The 22,832-nt window shown below is 44.8% G+C and overlaps 2 protein-coding genes and 1 pseudogene across 4 annotated transcripts in view; 2 read left to right on the plus strand and 1 right to left on the minus strand.

The window, feature by feature from the left end:
- SDHC (succinate dehydrogenase complex subunit C) overlaps positions 1-22,832 on the minus strand; it is a 31,889-nt gene that overhangs the window by 7,477 nt on the left and 1,580 nt on the right. For both annotated transcript variants that reach the window (XM_081112638.1, XM_081112639.1), the window contains exons 2-4: positions 17,332-17,388; positions 13,310-13,411; positions 2,975-3,036 (exon numbers count right to left, since the gene is read on the minus strand). In XM_081112638.1, coding sequence (XP_080968764.1) covers positions 2,975-3,036; positions 13,310-13,411; positions 17,332-17,388 — 221 coding nt within the window. The remainder of the gene's footprint in view (positions 1-2,974; positions 3,037-13,309; positions 13,412-17,331; positions 17,389-22,832) is intronic.
- Positions 7,621-8,490, plus strand: LOC308534235 (mortality factor 4-like protein 2; the record flags this gene model as incomplete). The annotated part of the gene is made up of 1 exon (XM_081112634.1): positions 7,621-8,490. One exon carries the CDS (start codon positions 7,621-7,623, stop codon positions 8,488-8,490), a length of 870 nt encoding a protein of 289 aa, XP_080968760.1.
- LOC308534240 (ubiquitin-conjugating enzyme E2 D3-like) lies at positions 15,524-16,075 on the plus strand (annotated as a pseudogene). Its single transcript has one exon. The product of its transcript is annotated as a ubiquitin-conjugating enzyme E2 D3-like (transcript).

Here is a 22,832-nt window from a genome sequence, read left to right on the forward strand (position 1 = left end):
GGGATAGAGAGTTAGAAACATCAATGAGAGAGAAACATCGATCAGCTGCCTCCTGCACACCTCCTACTGGGGATGTGCCCGCAACAAAGGTACATGCCCTTGACCAGAATTGAACCTGGGACTCTTGAGTCCGCAGGTCGACACTCGATCCACTGAGCCAAACCGGATAGGGCTGTACCAGTTTTCTAATCCATTCATCTACAGATGGGCATTTAGGCTGTTTCCAGATCTTAGCTATGGTGAATTGTGCTGCTATGAACATATGGGTGCATATATCCTTTCTGATTGGTGTTTCTGGTTTCTTGGGATATATTCCTAGAAGTGGGATCACTGGGTCAAATGGGAGTTCCATTTTCAGTTTTTTGAGGAAGCTCCATACTGTCTTCCATAGTGGCTGCACCAGTCTGCATTCCCACCAGCAGTGCACGAGTGTTCCTTTTTCACCACATCCTCTCCAGCACTTGTCGTTTGTGGATTTGTTGATGATAGCCAGTCTGACAGGTGTGAGATGGTACCTCATTGTTGTTTTGATTTGCATCTCTCGGATGATTAGCAACTTTGAGCATGATTTCATATGTCTCTTGGCTTTCTGAATGTCCTCTTTTAAAAGGTGTCTATTTAGGTCCTTTGCCCATTTTTTGATTGGATTGTTTATCTTCCTTTTGTTGAGTTGTATGAGTTCCCTATAAATGTTGGAGGTTAAACCCTTATCAGTGATAGCATTGGCAAATATGTTCTCCCATGTAGTGGGCTTTCTTGTTTTGTTGATGGTTTCTTTTGCTGTGCAGAAACTTTTTATTTTGATGTAGTCCCATTTATTTATTTTCTCTTTAGTTTCCAATGCCCTAGGATCTGTATCGGTGAAGAAATTGCTCCAGCATATGTCTGAGATTTTGTTGCCTTTGGATTCTTCTAGTATTTTTATGGTTTCCCGCCGTATATTTAAGTCCTTTATCCACTTTGAGTTTATTTCTGTGTATGGTGTAAGTTGGTGGTCTAGTTCCATTTTCTTGCATGTATCTGTCCAATTTTCCCAACACCATTTATTGAAGAGACTATCTTGGCTCCATTGTATGTTCTTGCCTCCTTTGTCAAATATTAATTGAGCGTATTGGTTGGGGCTGATTTCTGGGCTCTCTAGTCTATTCCATTGATCTATATGCCTGTTCTTGTGCCAGTACCAGGCAGTTTTGAGAACAGTGGCTTTGTAATACAGCTTGATATCTGGTATTGAGATCCCACCTACTTTGTTCTTTCTCAGGATCGCTGCAGCTATTCGGGGTCTTTTTTTATTCCAGGTGAATTTTTGGAGAGTTAGTTCTAGATCTGTGAAATATGCCGTTGGTATTTTAATGGGAAGTGTGTTGAATTTATAGATTGCTTTGGGTAGTATGGACATTTTAATGATGTTGATTCTACCAATCCAAGAACATGGTATGTTCTTCCATCTGTTTATGTCTTCCTCCATCTCTTTTTTCAACGTCCTGTAGTTTTCTGAGTAGGGGTCTTTTACCTCTTTAGTTAAGTTTATTCCTAGGTATCTTAATTTTTTTTGGTGCGATGGTAAATGGGATTGCTTTTTTAGTCTCTCTTTCTGTAAGTTCACTATTGGTGTATAGAAATGCCATAGATTTCTTGGCGTTAATTTTGTATCCTGCTACATTGCCGAATTCATTTATTAAGTCTAGTAGTGTTTTGATCTTCTGCCACTGTCTCAGCTGCAGCTCCCTAAATGCAGGACTCCTACACTGAAGCCACCAGCCTTGCTGATGACCACAACCACTTCAGTAAAATAGTCCTCCGAAGCCTAGGAGCCCTGGCCGGTTTGGCTCAGTGGATAGAGTGTCAGCCTGCAGGAGTGAAGGGTCCCGGGTTCAATTCCAGTGAAGGGCACATACCTCGGTTGCAGGGTCCTCCCTGTGCAGGAGGCAACCAATAGATGTGTCTCTCTCACATCAACATTTCTCTCTGTCTTGCCCTCTCTCTTTCACTCACTAAAAATCAATGGAAAAACATCCTCGGTGAGGATTAAAAATAAATAAATACAAAAGAAGCCTAGGAAGAACCCTGAGCATATTATGAAAAACAAAAATATTATGAGCATATCTCCAGCAGAGAACGTTTAAAACACAGCCGGTCCTCTTACAAACTATCTCCCTCCTGTGGAAAGATGCACCCAGTCCCAGAACCTGTAACAAACCTCGCTACCGGAAAAGGATGAACTAAGGCCAGTGTACAATCACCTGGGGCTATATTCACATCACACAAACAGACAGACATTGTGGTCTGTGACTGAGACAGTGAGACCGGAGAGTGAGTCAGTCCTTGGTCCTGATCAATTCTGGGTGACAAGGAATGGGGCTAAAACTGATTCTCCGTAAGAATAAGGCTGATGATGCCAAGGCCGGTTTGGCTCAGTGGATAGAGCGTCGCCCTGCGGACTGGAGGGTCCCGGGTTCGATTCCGGTCAGGGGCATGTACCTGGGTTGCGGGCATATCCCCGGTGGGAGATGTGCAGGAGGTGGCTGATCGATGTTTCTAGTTCTCTGTCTCTCTCCCTTCCTCTCTGTAGAAAATCAATAAAAAAATATTAAAAAAATAAAAATAAAAAGAATAAGGCTGATGGCTGACCTCAGATTATGTTGGGTCAACTTTCAGTCAGCCAGCCCGTCTCTATTACATTTCTATCTCTGCACTGTGATTTCAGTAAATATACCAGCAGGATGTGCTAAGGATGATTTTAAAATCCCTAAGCAAAGACCCTGAGCATAATGGAAACTCATCATTAATTGTTAAAGCAATGAATGAACAATAAGCTTAAAATAGACTTATCGTTTTCTCTAAATCAAGTTGCTGAGTTGCAAGGAAGGCAGTGCCTGGAGCTAAAGAAAGAGCAAAGTTATTCACAGAAGTGTGCGTGCGTGCGTGTCTGTGTGTGTGTGGTGTGTGCGTGCACAAAAACAGACATACGTACCTGCACTCAAGGCAACACCAGTGCCGCGGTGGATAATGGACATCGCCATGGGAAGAGACCAACTGCAAAGAAACATAAAAGCAACTGAAAAAAGGAAAAGATGAGCCCTAGCCTGGCCAGTGTGGCTCAGTGGTTGAGTGTTGACCCATGAACCAGGAGATAACAGTTCAATTACCAGTCAAGACACATCCCCCAGTTGTAGGTTCATAGGCTCGATTTCCGGTAGGGATTGTGCAGGATGCAGCCCATCAATGATTCTCTCTCATCATTGATGCTTCTATCTCTCTCTTCCTCTTACTCCCTCTCTCTGAAACCAATAAAAAACGTACTTTAGCCCTAACCGGTTTGGCTCAGTGGATAGACTGTTGGCCTGCAGACTGAAAAGTCCCAGGTTCGATGCCAGTCAAGGACATGTACCTTGGCTGTGGGCACATCCCCAGTAGGAGGTGTGCAGGAGGCAGCTGATCGATGTTTCTCTCTCATTGATGTTTCTAATTTTTTTTTTTAGTAGTTTTTTTTAAAATACATTTTATTGATTTTTTACAGAGAGGAAGGGAGAGATAGAGAGCCAGAAACATCAAAGAGAGAGAAACATCGATCAGCTGCCTCCTGCACACCTCCCACTGGGGATGTGCCCGCAACCCAGGTACATGCCCCTGGCTGGAATCGAACCCGGGACCCTTCAATCCACAGGCTGACTCTCTATCCACTGAGCCAAACCGGTCAGGGTGATGTTTCTAATTCTCTATCTCTCTCCATTCCTCTCGGCAAAAAAAAAATAAAAAAAAAATAAAATAAAAAAAAAGATGAGCCCTAGGCAGTTTTCTCAGTGGTTAGAGCATCAGCCCATGGACTGAAGGGTAGTGGGTTAGATTCTGGTTAAGTGTACAGACCTTGGTTGCAGGCTCTATCCCGGCCCCGGTCAGGGTGCATGTCGCAGGCAACCATTGGTATGTCTCACATCGATGTTTCTCTCTCTCTGTGTCTCTACCCCTCTCTTCTACTCTCTATAAAAAAAAAAAAGCCAATAGGATATCCTCTGGGGAGGATTAACAAAAAAAATAAAAGGAGAAGATGACACCACACTAGAGTCCACTCTTACTAAGAGAACAGAAACCACTGTGGAAACAGGCAGTATTTAAACAGAAACAATCAGCTTTCACATTCCTGTGTGTCCACATTCTCGTTTTTAAATAAGAGCACTGATCTCTTTAAGCAGCAGCCTTCCCTCTGACCAGACTGTACCACTGACGGAGCTGAAGAGAGACATGAATGGCAACACAAGCACCTCCTTTCATGAAGAGAAGCAACATGGTCAAAGACACCAATAAACCTGCACAGTTAGGAAACAGTCACTAGAATACAACCCCGGGGCCTTCCGTTTCTCCAGGCATAAAACTGAAGTAGAAGACAACCTAAAGTGAGATTTATTTATCCACTGTTTCATATAATATACAACCATCCTTGAACTCCTGTTTTTTTAAATTTTATTTTCAATTACAGTTGACATACAACGTTATGTTTTCATTAATGCTTAGTGAGAGAGGGAGAGGGAGAAAGAAACAGAAATTGGCTGCCTCCTGCACGCAACCTGGGCATGTGCCCTGACCGGGAATCGAACCGGTGACCTCTTGGTGCATGGGAAGATACCCAACTGAGCCACACCTGCCGGGCTAAAATTTTTTTCTAACATCCTTTTGAAGAACTCATTTTCTGTTGTGGACGGAAGGGGCCAGATGCTGACCTGACAGCTCAGGGAGGCCTGCGTGGCGGTCTTGCAAACTCAGAGACCTAAACTCACCACAAAGGATGGCCTGAAATTAAACTTCAACTAAAGCAGTGATGGTGGGCAGTTACGTCCTGGGCCGGTATCTTCCCTGACAGGGTCAACCTTTACCTTAACTGAGCCTAGCTGTCTTTTTGCATCTATGATAACATATCCTTGGAATGCCTGGGTAACTTGTGACTTCCCTGTATCTGGAGCCCCTGGGGCACAACCGAATGTGCTGGGCCCAGGACAGATACCACAAATTCCTTCATCATCATGTTAATTGTTCCTGCACCCACCTAAGCATGTGTCCATCATTTTACTTTTTATCCAATCCTAGGGGTTTCCCCTGCTTTGCTTTGTCCCTCCTCCTTAATCTATCACCAATGAATTTCATGTAACCCACCTACGTCCCTCTTTTGATTGCAAATGTATAAATACAAATGTAACCCCGCCATTCTCCGGAGCACTATCTCAATTCGTTGAGGTTCTGCTTCCCGGAATATGTCGACAGTTTGGCTCAAATAAACTCACAAAAATTCTTTACAGGTTTCAATGGTTTATTTACGTTAACACTCTTGATAGCTTAATCCCTATATACACTTTTGCTTTGATAAACTGACTCAATATATTGAACTAAAGAGTGCTTCAGAAACTGCTAACTCAACCATTTACTTCAATGCCTCCTCCAAAAAAACTCCAGAACTTAGAAATAGGAACTATGATTCCAGACATCTTGGGCGTCTTTCCCAGACATGTCACCTTGGAGACAACCCCCTGTTCACTGCTATTTCTTTTTTCCACAAGTGTGCCTAGAATTTCAAAACAGGACAAACGGGCAAGACTCACCTCACCAGCCCACTACATTTGTTGTATGACCCATGAAGAAAGGCCAGGGCTGCCGAAACCGGTCTGGCTCAGTGGATAGAGCGTTGGCTTGCGGACTGAAAGGTCCCAGGTTCGATTCCGGTCAAGGGCATGTACCTGGGTTGCGGGCACATCCCCAGTAGGAGATGTGCAGGAGGCAGCTGATCGATGTTTCTCTCTTATCGATGTTTCTGGCTCTCTAACTCTCTCCCTTCCTCTCTGTAAAAAATCAATAAAATATATTAAAAAAAAAAAAAAAAAAAAAAAAAGCCGAAACCGGTTTGGCTCAGTGGATAGAGCATCGGCTTGCGGACTGAAAGGTCCCAGGTTCGATTCCGGTCAAGGGCATGTGCCTGGGTTGCGGGCACATCCCCAGTAGGGAGTGTGCAGGAGGCAGCTGATCGATGTTTCTCTCTCATCGATGTTTCTAACTCTCTATCTCTCTCCCTTCCTCTCTGTAAAAAATCAATAAAATATATTTAAAAAAAAAAAAAAAAAAAAAAAAGAAAGGCCAGGGCTTTAAATATAGATTCAGAATAATTTGAAGAGTTCTTTATCATTATTATCCTCCCCCAAATCTTTTATGTCTTAAAAAAAAGTTTCACCATAAAGTAGTAAGGATTGAGATCACTTATCAGTATCCTTCTGTTTTAATATTGGACATTCGTCCAATTTCTGCAATCAGAACTATTTCTGGAATCTGGCTTGGGACAGTCTGAAGGGCTGTGGTATGTGTGGAGGTGGCTGAAGAATGGCCAGGCTCCCTGGCAAGAACACAAGGAAAGAGGGCAGCAGTGCTCAGGGCGCTGCACTGGGTTAGCCAGAAAGGAGATCTTCGGGAAGACACTGGCATTACAGCTATCGGTGCTACTTCTGAGGACACGGATAACAGACACACATGTACGTGCATGCTGTGTGTGCACACACATACCCTAGCTCTATCTACTGACAGGGTCTAGAAGCAAGGACAGCTGGTAGCAATGAGCACATCTAGCACCAGGTCATGATTTCACAGGACCACCCTGAAGAACGCCCACTGGCCAAGTCTGGAACAACCTGAACATCAAAAGAGATGAGCGCAAAGTGTAACCTATGGGCATCTCCTACCTCTACCTCTCCTCTCTGCTCTGGTTCTTGAAACAGCGCGCCTAAACCCTTACCATCTTCCGGGGAGCAGGGCGCCAGGAGCATCTTTTGTCCTAACATTTGGTTTTGACCCTGGCTCCTGACCCACAGTCCCTAAATCCATTGGAATTTCCTGGGTGGTAAGAGCATCCTTTGTTCTAATGAAGTGACTCTGGATGTGGGTTGGTCACCAGAAAGACCAAACCATGATTAGAAGCTTGGAACTTTCAGCCCTGCCCCACCTTCTTCCAGGAAGGGGGAGGGGCTTGAGGTTGCATTACTAAATGATCATGCCCATATGATGAAGCCTCCATGGAGAAGGGTTTTTTTTTTTGCTGTTGTAGTTAATCCTCACCCAAGGATATATTTCCATTGACTTTTAGAGAGAATGGAAGGGAGGAAGAGAGAGAAAGGAACATCGATGTGAGAGAGACACATCAATTGGTTGCCTCCCGCAAGTGCCCCGACCTGGGGCTGGGGATTGAGCCTGCAACTGAGATACATGCCTTTGACCAAAATCGAACCTGGGACCCTTAGGTCTGCAGGCCAACGCTCTACCCACTGAGCCAAACCGGCTAGGGCTGGAGAGTTTTTAGGTTTAAATATATCTTCAGGTCGACTATGGCTGTTGGAGGGACGGCGGTGATCACACGTCCGCTGCTGGGAAGAAGTGGATTCCCATTTCAGGCCATTATCAGAAAAGCTAAGTTTGCTGCACAGTAAGGATCAGAAGGCCTGATCCTGATTACAGAATCTTGGATTGTCTCCCACTTCATCCTTCTATACCATCCCAGAAGATCTATAAGATTCAATCTGGAAAAGCATTAGAAGTTCTTAAAAGACCAAGAAGAAAGAGGATTATTGGTTGAAATAAAAACAGGGTTGAATGAGTTCCAGAAAGCAGGGTTCTCAAACTCGTGGACAACAACCTGCAGAAGAAGACAACTTCAAAAAACCAACTAGAAGCAATATGCAGAGAAGTAAGATGAGTGGAGCCTCATCAGGAAAGAAGACAGCTGGTCCACAGCAGAAGAATCTGGAACCAGCCCTCCCGGGTAGATGGGGGGGGGGTCGCTCTTCAGAGAATCCCCCTTCTGGATCCATGAGGAAGACCAGAAAAAACAAGCAGAAGACTCCTGGAAATGGGGATGGTGGCAGTACCAGCGAAACCCCTCAGCCACCTCAGAAGAAAAGAGCCCGGGCTGACCCCACTGTTGAAAGCGAGGATGCATTTAAGAATAGAATGGAAGTTAAAGTGAAGATTCCTGAAGAATTAAAACCATGGCTTGTTGAGGACTGGGACTTAGTTACCAGGCAGAAGCAGCTGTTTCAACTTCCTGCTAAGAAAAATGTAGATGCCATTCTAGAAGAGTATGCAAGCTGCAAGAAATCGCAGGGAAATGTCGACAATAAGGAATACGCAGTGAATGAAGTTGTTGCGGGAATAAAAGAATACTTCAACGTGATGTTGGGCACTCAGCTGCTCTACAAATTTGAGAGGCCCCAGTATGCTGAAATCCTCTTAGCTCACCCTGATGCACCCATGTCCCAGGTTTATGGAGCACCACACCTACGGAGATTATTTGTAAGAATCGGAGCAATGCTGGCGTATACACCCCTTGATGAGAAGAGCCTTGCATTATTGTTGGGCTATTTGCATGATTTCCTAAAATATCTGGCAAAGAATGCTGCATCTCTGTTTACTACCAGTGATTACAAAGTAGCTTCGGCTGAGTACCACTGCAAAGCCCTGTGAGGGTCTACTGACCACTCACTGTTATGTCTGGTATCTGTAAACACTCTTTTTGTTCTTAGTCTTTTTCTTGTATAATTGATGTCCTTTAAAATTGTTACTGTATAACAGGGCTTATATTTCAGTTTTTCTGTTTTGTTTTAAACAGAAAATAAAAGGAGTACAAGCTCCTTTTCTCATTTCAACATTGCTACCAGTGTACGCAGTAATTAGACAAAAAAAGAAACATTCAGTAGAACATTTTCTTGCATAGTTGACAACATTGCTTGAATGCTGGTGGTTCTATCCCTTTGACACTACACAATTTTCTAATTATGTGTTAATGCTACGTGATAAAAATGCCCTGATTCCTAGTGCCAAAGGTTCAACTTAATGTATATACCTGAAAACCCATGCATTTGTGCTCTTTTTTTTAATGGTGCTTGAAGTAAAACAGCCCATCCTCTGCAAGTCCATCTATGTTGTTCCTTAGGCATTCTATCTTTGCTCAAATTGTTGAAGGATGGTGGTTTGTCTCATGGTTTTTGTATTTGAGTCTAATGCACGTTCTAACATGATAGAGGCAATGCATTATTGTGCAGCCACGGTTTTCTAGAGAAGTTGATATTTTAGGAACTGTATTTCAGATCTTAAATAAAATTTGTTTCTAAATTTCAAAAATAAATAAATAAATATATCTTCAGGTCAGGAACTATATACACACAGGAACCGATATCATTTGTAATCCTATCTAATAAAAGAGAAACATGGTAATTAGCGTACATCCGCTACCCTTCCCATTGGCTAATCAGGGTGATATGCAAATTAACTGCCGGCCAAGATGGCGGCCGGCAGCCAGGCAGCTTAAAGTGAACATGAGGCTCGCTTGCTTCAGTGACGGAGGACTCCAACGTTCCCCGCCTGCCGCTGCCGGCCTCTGAGCTGCAACTCTAAGCAACTATGTTACAAATATAGAAGCTAAACAAAACCCCAGAAACCTGCTTTAGTCTCCTGGCTTCAGCCAGCAGGATCGCAGCATTGTTTCAAATACAGAAGGTAAACAAAGGCCAGAAACCTGCTTTCAGCAGCGGAGGCCTGAGAGCTGGAGCCAAGCCTCAGAGCTAAAGGTGGCCCAGAATAAAAAAAAAAAGATAAAAAGGAGCAGTTGGGAGCTTCAGTCACCCGCCAGCCTGAAAACAGCCCTCAGCCCCTCACCCAGACTGGCCAGGCACCCCAGTGGAGACTCCCACCCTGAAGGGTGTGTGACCAGCTGCAAACAGCCATCATCCCCTCATCCAGGCTGGCCAGGCACCCCAGTGGGGACCCCCACCCTGATCCAGGACACCCTTCAGGGCAAACCAGCCAGCCCCGACCCATGCACCAGGCCTCTATCCTATATAGTAAAAGGGTAATATGCATCCCAGCACCGGATCAGCGGAGCCACGAGGCCTCCCAGCACCGGGATCAGCGTGACAGGGGGCAGCGCCCAAACCCCCTGATCGCCCTGTGTGTGACAGGGGGCGGGGCCACAACCTCCCTATCGGCCCTGCTCTGTTCGTGACAGGGGAAGGCGCCCCAACCCCCTGATCAGCCCTGCTCTGTGCCTGATAGGGGGGAGCTCCCCAACCCCCTGATTGCCCTATGGCTCTGTGTGTGACAGGCTGCGGTGCCCCAACCCCCTGATCGGCCCTGCTCTGTGTGTGACAGGGTGCGGCGCCCCAAGCCACCCCCCCCACGGGCCCTGCTCTGTGTGTGACGGGGTACAGCCATAACTTCCCCATTGGCCCTGCCCTGAGTGTGACAGTGGCGGCGCCCCAACCCTCTGATCGGCCCTGCTGTGTGGGTGATAGACGGAGATGCCCCAACCGCCCCCCACGGGCCCTGCTCTGTATGTGACGGGGTAGAGCCATAACCTCCCCATCGGCCCTGCCCTGAGTGTGACAGGGTGCGGTGCCCCAACCCCCTGATCCGCCCTGCTGTGTGTATGACAAGGGGCGGTGTCCCAACTCCCCTACCGGCCCTACTCTGTGAGTGACAGGGGGGAGCTCCTAAACCCCCTGATCGGCCCTGCTCTGTGCGTGACAGGGTACGGAGCCCCAACCCCCCTGATTGGCCCTGCTCTGTGAGTGACAGGGGGCAGCGCCCCAACCCCGATTGGCCCTGCTCTGTGCGTGACAGGGGGTGGCGCCGCAACCTGCCCATCGACCCTGCCTTGAGTGTGACAGGGGGCGGTGCCCCACCCCCCAATCGGCCCTGCTCTGAGCCTGACCAGGGGCTGCACCTAGAGATTGGGCCTGCCCTCTGCCACCCGGGAGCAGGCCTAAGCCAGCAGGTCGTTATCTCCCGAGGGGTCCCAGACTGCGAGAGGGCACAGGCCGGGCTGAGGAACCGCCCCCTCTCCCCCCGAGTGCACAAATTTTTGTGCATCGGGCCTCTAGTATCCTTTATAATAAATGAGTTCATGTAAGTAGACGTTTCCAAGTTCTGTGAGCCCAAATCACTGAACCCAAGGCAGGGATCCTGGGAAGCCGACTGATCCTGGCCAGTAGAATACAGGTTTCAACCTATGTGAAGTGGGGCAGTCATGTGGGACTGAGCCCTAACCTTGGGGCCTTCGCTAACTTCAGACAGTTAGTGTCATACTGTCAGGTAGGTAGTGTTCAGATCACAGGTGGTCCTACTGGTGCCCAGAAGTGGAACACTGGGTGGTGTGGGGGAAAACCCTAAACACTGGTGACATTGAGAAGAAACTGTGGTGTTTTCTTTTAGTTGGTTTCACAAAAGTGGAGGAGCTACGAATGAGTTTTTCCTTTTAGGAATCCTTGAGTCTGTACCAATGAAGAAAGCAAGCCTCACCCTAGTAATAAATGAATCGAGAAGGTATGATGGAATTAGAAAAACCACTGCTTGGCAACCATCATAGTAATAACCATTCAGGTGGGTAAAAGTCTGGTGAGAAATAGAGTATTTATAGCCTCAGGGTATCTCCCCACAAACTCAGTATTAATAACACAAACCTAGCAGACACATCTTAATCTATGATGCAAGTCTGCATCAGCAGGAATGGGCTAAACCACCAGGTGCCACCCCAGAAACAGACTGAGAGCACATCCTCTCTCAGAGGTAGTCCTGCCCATAATGTGTAAATCACAAGAATGCGTCAGACAAACCTAACATAAGCAACATTCTAAAAATGTCATGGTCATAAAAGATAAGGAAAACTAAAAACTGTTCCATCATGAAGGAGGTTAAAAAGACCACTGAGCAATACACAGCCTGGTGGGGTCGTGGACCTACATATAGGACATTACTGTTAACTTTCTTTTTTTAAAATGATTTTATTGATTTTTAGAGAGAGAGGAAGGAGAGGGATAGAGATAGAAACATCAATGATGAGAGAGAATCATTGATCGGCTGCCTCCTGCACGTCCCCTTCTAGGGTTTGAGCCCAAAATCAGGCGTATGTTCTGACTGGGAATCAAACAGTGTTCTCTTGGTTTTGGGGTCGACCCTCAATCACTGAACCATGCCAGTCGGGCGTTAACTGTCTGGCTGGGATGACAGCACAATGAAGAGTCCTTGATTTCAGGAAGCACATACGCAAGTATTAAGGGACGGTGGGAGGCAGATAACAACCTCCCTAGTATTGTAGGACTGCAGACCAAGCTCACCTTCAGATAAGGAGGCCGCCCTGGATGATCTGGATGGGCCCAATGTAATTGCAAGGGTGGCAGAAGAGGACAGTCAGGGAAGAATGTGAAATGGAAGCAGGTCAAAGTGCTGATGGAAGACAAACTTGACCCATCATTGCTGGTTAGGAAGATGGAGGAAGGGGCCACAAGCCAAGGAATTCACAGCAGCTTCTAGTAGCTGGAAAAGACCAGGAAGTGATTCTGCCCTGGAACCTCCAGAAGGGACCAGCACTGCCCACACCTTGACTTTAGCCCAGGGAGACGCTGTCAGACTCTGACCTCAGAACCGCTGGATAACAAATGTTTGTTGTAAGCCACAATTGTGCTAACTTGTTACAGATGTAATAGAAATTGCATCATCCTCTCTGCACTTGTTCATTTTTTTTTAAGTAACACATTTTTAATGTTTTTTTAAAATATATTTTTATTAATTTCAGAGAGGAAGGGAGAAAGGGAAATAGAAACATCAATGATGAGAGAGAATCATTGATCAGCTGCCTCCTGCACACCCCCTACTGGGGATCAAGCCTGCAAACAGGCATGTGCCCTGACTGAGACTGAACCAGCAACCTCTTGGTACATGGGACAATACTCAACCACTGAGCCACACCAACCAGGGTTGCTTTAAAGCCCTCAGAAATATTGACACCTTGTGAATCCCATTTAAGGTATACTTGAACTCTGTGTACTATTTCAACATTTAGGCAAATTTGAAATTGCTTCAAAATAGTTTGAGGGGTTTTTTTTGATGGATAACATTTTGACTTACCAGGATTTTCCAAATGGAAGCTCTGTAGGATAGATTACCCTTATAAGCCCAAAAGATAAAATTTAGCCATCTACATATATAAAAGGCTAATATGCAAAGTGTCTCCTTGAGAGCTCAACCCAGAGTTCGATGATCGCTTGCTATGAAAAGCATTGACCACCAGGGGGTGGCGCGGAACGAAGGAAGGCCCTGGCCAGCAGCTGGAAGGCCCCACTCAGCCCCTATCTCAGGCCAGGCCTAGGGACCCTACCCATGCATGAATTTTGTGCACCCGGCCTCTAGTCTTTTTATAAAAGGCCTGAAGGAAATAACCAGGGAGACCATGGGCCAGTCCAGCACTTTCGCCCCCACCTGCTAGGTTCCCTGGTCCCAGAGCCCTTACCTGTAGATAGTGATATGAGGAGACAGAGGGCGGTTTGAACCAGCATTCTTACTCCAGAATCTCTCCATCTCTTCCTTGGCTGAGGTTCCCAAAGGAACAGCACTAAAATGAAACCAGAAGGTTTTTAAATATATTTCTTTATTAATTTCAGAGAGGAAGGGAGAAGGAGAGAGATAGAAACATCAATGATGAGAGATAATCATTGATTGGCTGCCTCCTGCACACCCCACACTGGGGATGGAGCCCACAACCCAGTCATGTGCCCTTGGCCGGAATCGAACCTGGGACCCTTCAGTCCGCAGGCCAATGCTCTATCCACTGAGCCAAGCCGGCTAGGGCAAACCAGAAGGTTTTTAAATGATTAAAAGTAAAGTTGGTTTAAAAAACAAAAAAGCAAAGTTGGTTTAAATTTTTTTATATAATAAAAAGTTAAAAATCAAAAAAGGTAAGTTGGGCTGGATGAAACACTGTATAAGGAAAACATGTTCAACCACTCACCTTATCTTTATGCCAAGTTTGACTCAGTTATTAATACCCTCAACCACCCAATGAGGTTATATCAAAGGATAAGCTTCTTCTCATCCCCCCACGCCCAGGTCCACCAACAGAAGCTCCACTGCTTTGTGTTTGGGCATCAGGGCAAACAAAATATTTCAAAACCATTTACATAAATGGATTGCCCTTTTCCCAGGCCACACATGCTGCCTCACACATCTCACCTGCTCAACTGGCTCAAGATTCCCTATCAGGTTCACAAAAATCAAGAGCTGCATTCAGCTCAGTGCCTCTAACAGTTTCTTGGTTTCCCTTGTCACTGGGCTGAAACTAACTGTTAAACAGCTATGTCAACAGCGTAACTGATTATGTGCCTACACTTAGCATGACTCCATCCCCCTGAGAGAAGGATCTTCCTAGAGATTAAGAACTAATTACAAAAGAAAAAAACAGTACCTGCAGATTGGAAAAAAGCCTAGTAGACATTTCCTTATTCAAATGATCAAATCACTGATTATAAAACAAATGGCCTCATGTGCCCCTCTTCCAATTCAAGGAGGACACATCACTCACATAGTCCTCCTGCCAGGAATGGGGAACCTGACCACTCACAGGGCAGTCAGACAAGCCCAACCTGGCAGACACTCCTCAAAGCAAATGGCCCTTATCCTTCAAATTGTCGATGTCATAAAAGACAACAGAGGCTAAGAAACAGTCCCAGATTAAAGACACTAAAGAAACATGACAACCAAATACAATGCGTGCGATCCTGGATGGGAACAGGCGAACTAAATTTCTATAAAGAGCAGTATTTGGAACAAATAGAAAATCTGAAAATGGACTGTAGAGTCAATAAACGTACATCAATGTTAAATTTCCTGAACTGATAGTTGCACTTGTATAATTATACCGTGTTATATAAGATCATGTTCTTGTTCTTATGAGTAGTTACAAGCGTCACAATCCCTGCAACTCAATTGCAAAGAACTCAGAGAAAATGATAACGAAAATTAAGTATATAATGAACCACATTAAATTACCAATATTAGACCAGGTTAGACCTATGGAAATACCAATTTCACATGGCACAACCTAAAATATATGGTATATAGACCTTCACTGTATTAGTCTTCAAACTTTTCTGAATGTACATTTCCAACATTAAAAGCTTTAAAAAAAATAACACAGAGGCAACTGTTGAAGTCTATAGACTAGAAATGAATATAGCAGAGAAAAATATAAAAATTAATTCCTGCCCTAAATTAAAGTTTACAAGGAAAAAAAAGCATTAAAGAAAGACTACTCCAGCTCCGGGAAAGCAGCCACGAGGTTATCGCGAGAACCGCCTCCAGACCAAGCGCCTGTGTCTGGCAGAGCCGGTGTGAGACGAAGAGACCAGCCTTGCCTGCCGCCGGGGTCATCAAGAGTTTCAGCCGGCCGAAACCGGTTTGGCTCAGTGGATAGCGCGTCAGCCTGCGGACTGAAAGATCCCGGGTTCGATTCCGGTCAAGGGCATGTACCTGGGTTGTGGGCACTTCCCCAGTGGGGGATGTGCAGGAGGCAGCTGATCGATGTTTCTCTCTCATCGATGTTTCTAACTATCTCTCTCCCTTCCTCTCTGTAAAAAATCAGTAAAATATATTTTTTAAAAAAAAGAGTTTCAGCCGGACCTCCGAGCACACACCGAGACAGTGAGGAGCCAGATGCAAAGCACAGACTATGGCGCTGAAACGGATTAATAAGGAACTTAGTGATTTGGCCCGTGACCCTCCAGCACAGTGTTCTGCAGGTCCAGTTGGGGACGATGTTTCATTGCCAAGCCACAATTATGGGACCTAATGACAGCCCATATCAAAGTGGTGTATTCTTTTTGACAATTCATTTTCCTACAGACTACCCCTTCAAACCACCTAAGGTTGCATTTACAACAAGAATTTACCATCCAAATATTAACAGTAATGGCAGCATTTGTCTCGATATTCTAAGATCACAGTGGTCTCCTGCATTAACTATTTCTAAAGTTCTTTTATCCATTTGTTCACTGCTATGTGATCCAAACCCAGATGACCCTCTAGTGCCAGAGATTGCACGGATCTATAAAACAGACAGAGATAAGTACAACAGAATATCTCGGGAATGGACTCAGAAGTATGCCATGTGATGCTACCTTAAAGTCAGAATGACCTGCATTATAGTTGGAATAAACTTTAAATTACTGTTCCTTTTTTGATTTTCTTATCCGGCTGCTCCCCTATCAGACCTCATCTTTTTTAATTTTATTTTTTGTTTACCTCCCTCCATTCATTCACATGCTCATCTGAGACTTAAGTTCCTCCAGCTTTGGACAATAACTGCTTTTAGAAACTGTAAAGTAGTTACAAGAGAACAGTTGCCCAAGATTCAGAATTTTTTTAAAAAATGGAGCATGTGTATTATGTGGCCAATGTCTTCACTCTAATTTGGTTAGGAGACTAAAACCATTCCTCACTGCTCTAACATGCTGAAGAAATCATCTGAGGGGGAGGGAAATGGAGGCTCAGTTGTCGCATCAAAGGAAACAGCATTATTCTAGCAGCATCCATTCTTGTTTAAGCCTTCCACTGTTAGAGATCTGAGGTTACATGATATACTTTATGCTCATAACTGATGTGGCTGGAGAATTGGTATTGAATTCATAGCATCAGCAGAACAGAAAATGTGATGTATTTTATGCATGTCAATAAAGGAATGACCTGTTCTTGTTCTACAGAGAATTTAGTAAATTTTTCTTTAAAAAAAAAAAAATTTTAAAGAAAGACTAATCAGAAAGTAATTAGTTATCAAGGAAGGAATCAAGAATTGGATTAAATCAATGGAGTTAAATACAACAGAAAAGCTGAAAGTGAGGAAAATTTTTAAAAGACCAAAGAAATACTCTTTAAAAAAAATTTGATTTTACAGAGAGGAAGGGAGGGAAAGAGAGAAACATTGATCGGTTGCCTCCTGCATGTGCCCCAACCTGGGACTGAACCCACAATGTGGGCATGTGCCCTGATGGAAATCAAACCCACCACCTTTTGGTGTACAGGATAACACTCCAACCAACGAAGCCACATCGGCCAGAATCCAAAGAAGTATTTTTTTCTTTCCTTCCACTACAAGATGAGAAAAATAGTGACCTCAGTCACTGTATTTTCAGCCAACCATGTACAACGTCTTGCTTTCATATGTATCCCCAAAATCTAAGCCAAAAATCTATTGCTTTTCCCTGAGATAGAAAAATTAATAATATATCCACAGCCCTGGCTGGTTTGGCTCAATGGGTGGAGTGTCGACCTGTGGACTGAAGGGTCCCAGGTTTGATCCCAGTCAGGGGCACATGCCCGGGTTGGGGGCCCAACCCCAAGTGGGGGGCATGCAGGAGGCAAGTCGACCAATGGTTCTTTCTCATCACTGATGTTTCTATCTCTTTCCCTCTCCCTTCTTCTCTGAAATCAATAAAAATATATTTTTTAAAAATAATAATATCCACAAATTTAGAAACTTACTTTCTGATACAGAGCCGAGGACTGAGGTGGCCATGGAGGCAATAACGGCCAACAGGTCTGCAAGACAAGAGAGCCAGAGTCAATGCACACGCAGGCCCCTCCCAGAGCCTTCTCTGCTTTGGCCGCTGTATAGACTTTGGGGTTGAGGGGAAACTTAAACATAACATGGAAGCAATGACAGTATCAGTGTCCTTGAGATTATGTTCACAAATCTTACTTACAAATGCAAAATAAAGTTTTGGCTAAACACAACACAAAGTAGAAAATGATCAGTGTATAAAGAAAGTGATTTTTTAAGTTAAGTCTTAAAGGAGGTGATGGTTAAGACATGAGTTTTTTAAAAGACCAGGGTAAGCCCCTGGCAACTCCCAGCACACAGCGGAGCTACCAGGGACCCCTCTGCAAGAAGAGGGTTAAGAGGTGGAGACAGGGGTCTATGCAGGGAGGGCCCTACATACTAAGTTCTCATTAGGAAGCACATCAAGTTCCTGACAACCTGGATGAACTCCAAGTCAAACGTCTCCTATGACACTGCAAAAATATGGGAACACAAAGCCTTCTCTGACACACAAGTTTTCTACTAAAAAAGCTGCTACATTTCAAGTCTGAGACTAAAATGCGCCCAGACATGCTACCTGAAGAGGAGCTGCACTGACCCAGGGTTTACACAGTATGATGACTACACCTTTCACTCACCTTGTGTCAAATCTTTCCAAAAGCACTTAAGAAAGTTATCAGAATGAAGCTCTGGGACTAAAATGTAAATACACTGGCTCTGCAGAGGTTCACTGTGTCTCCACTATGTCAAGGCACCAAAGGGATATGGATTTTTCAAGACCCCGTGGTCTAAACAAGCTCACGATCATCCGCCCTTTACTGACAGGAGATGTATCAACATTTCAAGAACCTCATTCTTACACTAGGAAACGAGAAGGACCCATAACGTGAAGGACAAATAATCCAACCAACACTTCCTTCAGCTCTTCTCTCTTTCCAGCTTTGGAGGCAAAAGGTGAATACGGACATTGTGTATCCAAGGCTCCCAGAAAGAAAGAAGTGGGAACAAATCTCTTTCAATTGAAGTGATTGTGACTCTGAAGCTGCAGGGCTCGCATTCCTCACACCAGGCGAGTCCAGTCCCTCGGCCCCAGCAAGAGCCTGCAGATGTGGGCTGGAATCTACAGCCTCTGTCTAGTGCTATTGTTTCCCAGACAAATACCAAAGTCAACTTTCCACAGGCTCCACCAGAAACCAGCTGCACAAACGCCGTAACTTTATTTGATATGTGACAAAAGTATTTATCATCCTTGCCTTTCATGTGAAACCAGAAATTTTGAAAAGATCTTTTCCCACCCAGAAATAGTACTTTACATGTGATAGCTAGAAAGTAATAGTAGTCCTTTCTTTTATTGTTTAATTAACAAGCCTAGGGCCTATCATCTCTATTTAGAGTTGTCCCCTTCTAAATGCATTACCCCCAAATGTGATCATTGCTCAAATCATTTTTGCAACTTCTCTGGTTTGGGCAACAACAGCAATGTAGAAAGAACAACAGCCGAAACCGGTTTGGCTCAGTGGATAGAGCGTCGGCCTGCGGACTGAAGGGTCCCGGGTTCGATTCCGGTCAAGGGCATGTACCGGGGTTGCGGGCATATCCCCAGTGGGAGATGTGCAGGAGGCGGCTGATCGATGTTTCTCTCCCATCGTTGTTTCTAACTCTCTCTCTCCCTTCCTCTCTGTGAAAAATCAATAAAATATATTTAAAAAAAAAAAAAAAAGAACATCAGACAAAGTGAAGAGCCAGATGGAATTCTAGATCTGTAAGTTGTGTCACTTCAGTGCGGCACTGAGCTTCCGTTTCTTCATTTATAAAATGCTGTTGCTATTACTTGCCTTACTGGTGCTGAGAGGGCTCTATGAGAAAATACACGGGAAAGCGTTCTCTAAACCGTAATGTGCCACATCTATGGAGGGTACTAATATTTCATTGGTCTCCCCAAGGTCTAGAGTTTGCATCACATTCTATTTAAAACCCTCAGTGGTGATAAAAATATTTGTCTGCTGAAAATGAATTTGAATTTTTGGAAGAAAAAAGCCCCACAAATTATTCAAAGCCAAGTCCATATGATCAAATTGAAAAAAGCTATTTTTTCCCCCAAAATAAGATGTGACTATAATATAATGAGTTTCTCTTATATGATCTCTACACTTAATCTGATGTTATGCCAAAAAGTTTCATAAATGTCTGGGAAAGCAGCAACACTAGGTACATGTGTAGCTTTCACATGCAGCCTCAGTGAAAAGCAATCACTGATGCACAAAAGTTCTGATTTCTGGTTATCAGCCCACAACTAACTCCCAAGCCACAATGCAAGTCATCCTTGATTTCTTCTTTCCTCGCACCCCCCGCCCCCACATATATGCAAGGCATACCCAAGCCTACCAACACCATCTAGAAACTTCAGTCCACTGCTTCAGTCCGCATCCTCTTCATTTCTCACTAGGAGCTCCGTCACAGAAGCTCCTGCACTATCTCCCTAGCACCATCTCTTCCCTATCGTTCAGAATTACCAGAGCTCACTTACTAAAAAACAAAGCTGATTCCACTGCTTTTTTGCCTAAAAGTCTTTAACCATTTCCGACTGCTTATAGTTTAAGGTTCCTACTGTGGCCAAACAAGGCCCTTCTCAGCACTGCCCAATCCAATCTCTGGACCTATTTTTCAACAAATTCCCTTTAGCCCTATACTCTCTCCACACTGGATGCTACATCACACCCTCATGGCGCAACCCCTCTTATGACCACAAGCCTTTGCTCTGACTGGAACCTCCCTTATAGCCTGATCAACTCATCCTTCAAAACCCAGTAATCCCTAGGTGGCAACTTCACCATTTCTTTCTTATAAAATACTAGAGGCCCAGTGCATGGATTCATGCAAAGGGGAGGGGGTCCCTCAGTCTGGCCTGCGCCCTCTTGCAATTCAGGACCCCTTGGGGGATGTAGCAGTGCACCAAGCGGCAGGCAGCCAGGGAGGAGCCCAAGCTAGGCGCCACGCCGCTCGCTGTGCCTGCCACCGCCACTTGGGAGCACTGCCAAGGAGTCGAGAGAGTCTCCCGCTGCCGCAGCTGCACTCACCAGCCGTGAGCCTGGCTTCTGGCTGAGTGGTGCTCTGGGAGCACACTGACCACCAGGGGGAAGCTCCTGCATTTGAGTGTCTGCCCCCTGGTGGTCAGTGCGTGCCATAGCGACTGGTCAACAGGTCGAAACAACCGCTTAGGCTTTTACATATAGAGATGTTTTTATTGATTTTTTGAGAGGAAGGGAGAGGGATAGAGAGAAACATTGATGAGAAAGAAACATCATTTGGATGCCTCCTGCACACCCCCCACTGGGAATTGAGCCCACACCTGGGCATGTGCCCTGACTGGGAATCGAACCAATGACCTCTTGGTTCATGAGTCAACACTCAACCACTGAGCCACACCAGCTGAGCGTCTTCACCATTTCTTTAGCCTTACCTGCTATACTTGTCAAGAGCCCACACCACTTGTTCATATCTCTATATCTATTATGACGCTTAATAATTAACCTATTTTTTTAAATATATTTTATTGATTTTTTACAGAGAGGAAGGGAGAGAGATAGAGAGTTAGAAACATCGATGAGAGAGAAATATCGGTCAGCTGCCTCCCGCACATCTCCTACTGGGGATATGCCTGCAACCCAGGTACATGCCCCTGACCGGAATCGAACCTGGGACCCTTCAGTCCACAGGCCGACGCTCTATCCACTGAGCCAAACCGGTTCCGGCAATAATTAACCTATTTTTTATCTCCTCTCTAGACTTTGAGCTCAAGGATAGGACTGGAATACTTTGCATCTATACCTCTAAACGTCTGACACATAGAAGAGGCTCAAGAAAATGGTCTGTGAATGAGCATGCTTATTTTAAAAATAATGTTACATATATAGTTAAAACTTATTTTTGGAGATGTTTCACGTGTAGAATCTAATATGATGAGCAATGCCCAGAAGGTAAGTGATTCTTGGTAACTTTGGGCTTAAGTAGCATGACATGGCCACATAGCAGCCCAGCTGTTCTCCATCTGCCTTGGCTGAGGCAAGTCATTCCTTAACTGAGCGCCAATGCAGTTTGGGTAACTCTGCTGGCTATCAGTCACTGGCTGATCCACGAACCGTTTAGGAAGTATCTGTATATATAAAAGCCTAATATGCAAAGTGTCCCCTCAGGAGTTCAACTGACCAGGAGGTCAACCGCTCGCTATGACATGTGCAGACCACCAGAGGGCAGTGTGGAATGAAGGAAGCCCAGCAGCCAGCAGCCGCTAGGGACCCCAACCATGCATGAATTTTGTGTAGTGGGTCTATATACATAAAAGCCTAATATGCTAAGTGTCCAACCGTTTGTTCGCTATGACGTGCACTGACCACCAGGGGGCAGACACTCCCACTGATAAGTTAGCTTGCTGCTGGGGTCCAGACAATCAGGGCTTGGTGAGAGGGGCTAGACATGCCCTGGAGCCCTCCGCATCCAGGCTGAAGGACCCCACTGGTGCACAAATCCGTGCACCAGGCCTCTAGTACAAAATATAGACTATTCAAAAGTTATCCTGGTCTGATAACTAATAATATTTAACCAAGTATTAAAAATGTTTAACCAATATTCCTCTTCAGTGTGCCCAAGTTATTACTATTTTCATTCACAAATGAGGAGTCGATAATCATGGAACCAATGACCTTGACTGGTTCCAAATAAAGTAGTGACACTAGAAACCAGTTCTAATTTCTTAGAAGGTATTTTCCTTTGGGTTAAATCAGCACATTATAAACAGTTCCAAGTCCCTCTAGTGAAGTGAGTTAGAACTAGAAATTCATCAGGAATTTTTTTTAATTTAAACAAAACCTTCTATAAAACCCCTGTGAGACATTATGCTAAGTGAAGTAAGCCAGTTAGAGAGAGACAAATATCCCATGATCTCACTCATTTATGGAATACAATGAACAACATAAACTAATTAACAAAAAACAGATCCAGAAACAGAGAAGCATGGATCAGACTGTCAAACCCCAGAGGGAAGGTAGGGGAGGGTGGGGGTACGGGGGAAAGATCAGCCAAAGGACTTGTATGCATGCATAGAAGCCTAACTAATGGACACAGACACCAGGGGGGTGAGGGCATGAGTTGGGGGGGTCAGAGGGTTATGATGGGATATGTAATACCTTAATCAATAAAGAAATTTAAAAAAACAACCACCCTGTGAGAAAGGAACAGAGAAGTGCCCCTCCTGTGAAAGCCTCGGATTGCCACCAATGAAAAGGTCGATTTCTGGGCATGGAATCCTGGTGGTGACCGTCCTACAGAACTGCAGATGTGATGTCTAAACACAGTTCATGAGGATCATGACCCTCAGCTTCTAAACCTGATCTTGAAACTCCTAAAATGGACTGTTTAGAAATGATCATTTTAAGCTAAATGTTAA

Source organism: Myotis nattereri (genome assembly GCF_964212035.1).
Source record: "Myotis nattereri genome assembly, chromosome: 18".
Taxonomy (NCBI): domain Eukaryota; kingdom Metazoa; phylum Chordata; class Mammalia; order Chiroptera; family Vespertilionidae; genus Myotis; species Myotis nattereri.